This window comes from Perca fluviatilis, chromosome 22 (assembly GCF_010015445.1).
Source record: "Perca fluviatilis chromosome 22, GENO_Pfluv_1.0, whole genome shotgun sequence".
NCBI classification, from domain to species: Eukaryota; Metazoa; Chordata; class Actinopteri; order Perciformes; family Percidae; genus Perca; species Perca fluviatilis.
Window position 1 is genome coordinate 26,466,756 of NC_053133.1, and position 5,000 is coordinate 26,471,755.

Sequence of the window (5,000 nt, forward strand, 5' to 3'; positions counted from 1 at the left end):
CTAATGGCGTTTTGAGCTAACGTTAGCAATCAAACAATCATAGATAGCTAAAACGTTTTTTAAATAACTGCTGCTGCTGCTAGCTACAAGTTAGCAATCAGACACAACAAAGGCTGTCACTTGAATGGCGTTTTCAAATTTCAGTAAGAAGGGTAAACTATTTTTAAAAATCTGAGCACGAGCGACTCACCCCAGGCAGTGACATCGAGTCCAGTTGAGATTATCGCGGGGGTTGTAACGTGTGAATTATGCCTACGTAACCTGCCGTTCTCCGTGTGCTGCATCTCGGGGAACGGGAGGAAGGTAAAGTTCTCGTCTTTGAAGACGCCTTCCTCCCTCCTCCTCATTTCCTCTCGTCAAGACTGTGTGAGAGTGTTACTCAAAAGCTGTCTGGCCCGTACGGGGATCGAACCCGCGACCTTGGCGTTATTAGCACCACGCTCTAACCAACTGAGCTAACCGGCCACCAAGATCCATCCAGGGAGGTCCCGTGACAGGTCTGCATGTATTGCAAAAAGGCGACAAAAACGTTAAAGAAAGAAAACCACTTTATGAAAACAAAAACCTTGAAAAAAGATACAAAAATAGAACAAAAATTTAGAAGTGTCCAAACATTTTTTTGATAAAGGCGACTAAAACGTTGGGGAGAAAAAGCAAGGTTAACTTTTCCTGCTACAGAAATACATTTTGTTACTCTCAGTATGACTCTAGAGTCACTATTCACTCTGAAGATAATCACTCTCTCACTAAGACTTATGTGACACACACACACACACACACACACACACACACCGGTCCTGCTAATATCGACACACGTTTAAACTTCAGACGAAGGCGTTAGCTCTGCGTGGAGCCTCCAAAGAACCATAAATCACTTTATTCTGTGAAAGTAATACTCTGTATTATTAATTTTTCACTTGTTTCCCTCTTCTATCTAATTTCCTTGGTTCTTTCTTCCTCTCTTAATGTGTTCATGTGAAACTGTGTTAACTCAAAAGCTGTGTGGCCCGTACGGGGATCGAACCCACAACCTTGGCGTTATTAGCACCACGCTCTAACCAACTGAGCTAACCGGCCATAGGAATTTACCCTCACTTATGGAAAGTAACGTGACCTTTCTGCAGTTCTGATTGGTTGTGGAAGGTTATATAACCTGCCTATATAACCTGCCTATGTAACATGCCTATGTAACATGCCCATATAACCTGCCTATATAACCTGCCTATGTAACATGCCTATGTAACGTCTATGTAACCTACCTATGTAACGTCTATGTAACCTGCCTATGTAACATGCCAATGTAACGTCTATGTAACATGCCTATGTAACCTGCCTATGTAACGTCTATGTAACCTGCCTATGTAACGTCTATGTAACATGTCTATGTAACCTGCCTATGTAACATGCCTATGTAACCTGCCTATGTAATGTCTATGTAACCTGCCTATGTAAAGTCTATGTAACCTGCCTATGTAACCTGTCTATGTAACCTGCCTATCTAACCTGCCTATGTAACGTCTATGTAACCTGCCTATGTAACATGCCTACGTAACGTCTATGTAACATGCCTATGTAACCTGCCTATGTAATGTCTATGTAACCTACCTATGTAACGTTTATGTAACCTGCCTATGTAACGTGCTGTTCTTTGTGTGTCTCAGGGAATGGGAGGAAGGTAAAGTCCTGATCTTCGACGACTCCTTCGAGCACGAGGTCTGGCAGGACGCCGACCGTTACCGGCTCATCTTCATCGTGGACGTGTGGCACCCGGAGCTAACGGCGTACCAGCGGCAGACGCTGAGCCCCATTTAAGACCGAAAGGAACCATGGCAGACCCGGTAAGAACTGACCGACCGACAGACAGACTTATCGGACCAGGCGCTCCTTCCCTCGGTGGATTAATGGAGTTTTTTTTGTTGTTGTTTTTGCCGTTTTGTGCGTGAGGATGAACTAAATGATTGTCTGTCGAAGGATCAAACGCTCGGACCGAAGAAATGAAAAAGTTACTACTGACGTTACAACCTTTCGCCCAAAAAAAAGCAAACATAAGAGTACTTGTTTTAGCCCGGATTTAACCCGGGTTAGCCTTGTTTGGACCGGGTTAGCCCTGTTTGGACCGGGTTCAAGGTACCAACAGTCATGGATGTAATCTGCAGAGCCAGCTTTCTTCTTCTCCCGAACGTCATGATTGGTTCTCTCTTTTTTTCTCCTTCTTCCTGTCTTTCTCTCCTCTTCTCTCTTTCTCTCCTTCTTCCTGTCGTACTCTCCTCTTCTCTCTTTCTCTCCTTCTTCCTGTCTTACGCTCCTTCTTCTCTCCTTCCTTTTTCTCTCCTCTTCTCTCTTTCGCTCCTCTCCTTCCTCTCTCTGTCTCTCATTATCTCTCCTTCCTCTCTTTCTTCCTCTCTTTCTCTCTTCTCTCCTTCTTCCTCTCTTTCTCTCTTCGCTCCTTCCTCTCTTTCTTCCTCTCTTTCTCTCCTTTTCTCTCCTCTCCTTCCTCTCTTTCTCTCCTTTTCTCTCCTCTCCTTCCTCTCTTTATCTCTTCTCTCCTTCCTCTCTTCCTCTCTTTATCTCTTCTCTCCTTCCTCTCTTTCTCTCCTCTTCTCTCTTTCCTCTTTCTCTTATTTTATCTCCTCTTCTCTCCTTCCTCTCTTTCTCTCCTCTTCTCTCCTTCCTCTCTTTCTCTCATCTTCTCTCCTTCTTCCTCTACTCTTCTCTCCTTCCTCTCTTTCTCTTCTCTCCCTCTTCCTCTCTTTCTCTCCTCTTCTCTCCTTCCTCTCTTTCTCTCATCTTCTCTCCTTCCTCTACTCTTCTCTCCTTCCTCTCTTTCTCTTTTCTCCTTCTTCCTCTCTTTCTCTCCTCTTCTCTCCTTCCTCTCTTTCTCTCATCTTCTCTCCTTCCTCTACTCTTCTCTCGTTCTTCCTCTCTTTCTCCCCTCTTCTCTTCTTCTTTAGCCTGGGTTAACCCTGTTTGGACCAGGTTCAAGGTACCAACAGTCATGGACTCCTTCTGAACGGGTGGAAATGTTTTTGGGAAAGTTACGGACGTTATCCGCAGAGCCAGATTTCTTCTTTTCTTTTCCCAAACCTCACGAATAGTTTCTGGGTCTCGAATCCCAAAACCATCTCTCTGATCTCTACATCTCTCTGATCTCTACATCTCTCTGATCTCTACATCTCTCTGATCTCTAAATCTCTCTGATCTCTAAATGTCTGATCTCTAAATCTCTCTGATCTCTAAATCTCTCTGATCTCTAAATGTCTGATCTCTAAATCTCTCTGATCTCTACATCTCTCTGATCTCTAAATGTCTGATCTCTAAATCTCTCTGATCTCTAAATCTCTCTGATCTCTAAATGTCTGATCTCTAAATCTCTCTGATCTCTACATCTCTCTGATCTCTAAATCTCTCTGATCTCTAAATCTCTCTGATCTCTACATCTCTCTGATCTCGAAATCTCTCTGCTCTCGAAATCTCTCTGATCTCTACATCTCTCTGATCTCGAAATCTCTCTGCTCTCGAAATCTCTCTGATCTCTACATCTCTCTGATCTCTAAATCTCTCTGATCTCTAAATCTCTCTGATCTCTACATCTCTCTGATCTCTAAATGTCTGATCTCTAAATCTCTCTGATCTCTACATCTCTCTGATCTCTAAATCTCTCTGATCTCTAAATCTCTCTGATCTCTAAATCTCTTGATCTCTAAATCTCTCTGATCTCTAAATCTCTTGATCTCTAAATGTCTGATCTCTAAATCTCTGATCTCTAAATCTCTCTGATCTCTAAATGTCTGATCTCTAAATCTCTCTGATCTCTAAATCTCTCTGATCTCTAAATGTCGTCCATATTTTGGAGATGAATTGTGAAACGAGAGTTGAAACACTAAAAGATGAAACTGTCTCCGTACGGTTCTGATTTTTTTTCTTCACGTTTGCACCAAAAACAACGAAACTCAAGATGTTAAAAAGAAGATTTATATTTATATTAAAAACTAATAAAAACAAACAAATAAATAAATAAATACTGAAAAAAATCAAAACCTCCAAAAAAAAAAAGTGTGTTTCTGTTTCTTTGGATTCTGGTTTATTGACTTTGTGTTTGACTGGTTCTTCCTCTCTTTCTCTCCTTCTTCCTCTCTTTTTTTTCTCCTTCTTCCTCTCTTTCTCTCCTTCCTCTCTTTCTCTCCTCTCTTTCTCTCATTGTTCCTCTCTTTCTCTCCTTCTCTCTTTCTCTCCTTCCTCTCTTTCTCTCCTTTCTCTTTCTCTCCTCTCTTTCTCTCCTTATTTCTCTCATTGTTCCTCTTTCTCTCCTTCTTCCCCTCTTTCTCTCCTTCTTCCTCTATTTCTCTCTTTCTCTCCTTCTTCCTCTCTTTCTCTCCTTCCTCTCTTTCTCTTCTTCCTCTTTCTCTCGTCCTTCCTCTCTTTCTCTCCTTATTCTTTCTCCTTTCTCTCCTTCCTCTCTTTCTCTCCTTTCTCTCTTTCTCTTCTTCCTCTCTTCCTCTCCTTCCTCTCTTTCTCTCCTTATTCCTCTCTTTCTTCTCTTCTCTCCTTCCTGTTTCTCTCATATTATTTCCTCTTTCTCTCCCATTCTCTCTTTCTTCCTCTCCTCTTTCTCTCCTTCCTCTCCTCTTCTTTCTCTCCTCTTCTCTCCTTCCTCTTTCTCACCTCTTCTCTCCTTCCTCTTTCTCTCCTCTTCTCTCCTTATTCCTCTCTTTGTTTCCTCTTCTCTTCTCTCCTTGTTTCATCTTCTCTCCTCTCGTTGTGTCCTTTCCTTGTTTCCACTCATCTCCTTATATTCTTTTCTCTCCTCTTCTTGTCTCCTCTCGTTGTTCCTTATTTCCTCTCCTCCTCTCCTCTCTGTAGTCTGTGAATTATTGTGCCTGTGTTTAGAAAAACATGTTGGCTTTTCAAAATAAAAGCCCTGCGGTTAAATGAAAAGCAGCCCAGTCCCGTTGGTGTAAATGTTTACTTCTATACATTCATTGAAAGGAAATACATTACAT

General features: G+C 42.1%; 1 protein-coding gene and 2 non-coding genes across 3 annotated transcripts in view; 1 reads left to right on the forward strand and 2 right to left on the reverse strand.

Moving 5' to 3' along the window:
* LOC120552559 (aspartyl/asparaginyl beta-hydroxylase-like) overlaps positions 1-2,308 on the forward strand; it is a 34,761-nt gene extending 32,453 nt beyond the window's left edge. The window contains exon 21 of the mRNA XM_039790718.1: positions 1,662-2,308. Coding sequence (XP_039646652.1) covers positions 1,662-1,812 — 151 coding nt within the window. The 3' untranslated portion in view covers positions 1,813-2,308. The remainder of the gene's footprint in view (positions 1-1,661) is intronic.
* On the reverse strand, positions 392-465 carry trnai-aau. Its single transcript has one exon. It is a non-coding gene; the product is annotated as a tRNA-Ile (tRNA).
* On the reverse strand, positions 1,004-1,077 carry trnai-aau. Its single transcript has one exon. It is a non-coding gene; the product is annotated as a tRNA-Ile (tRNA).
* Positions 2,309-5,000: the final 2,692 nt, after the last annotated feature.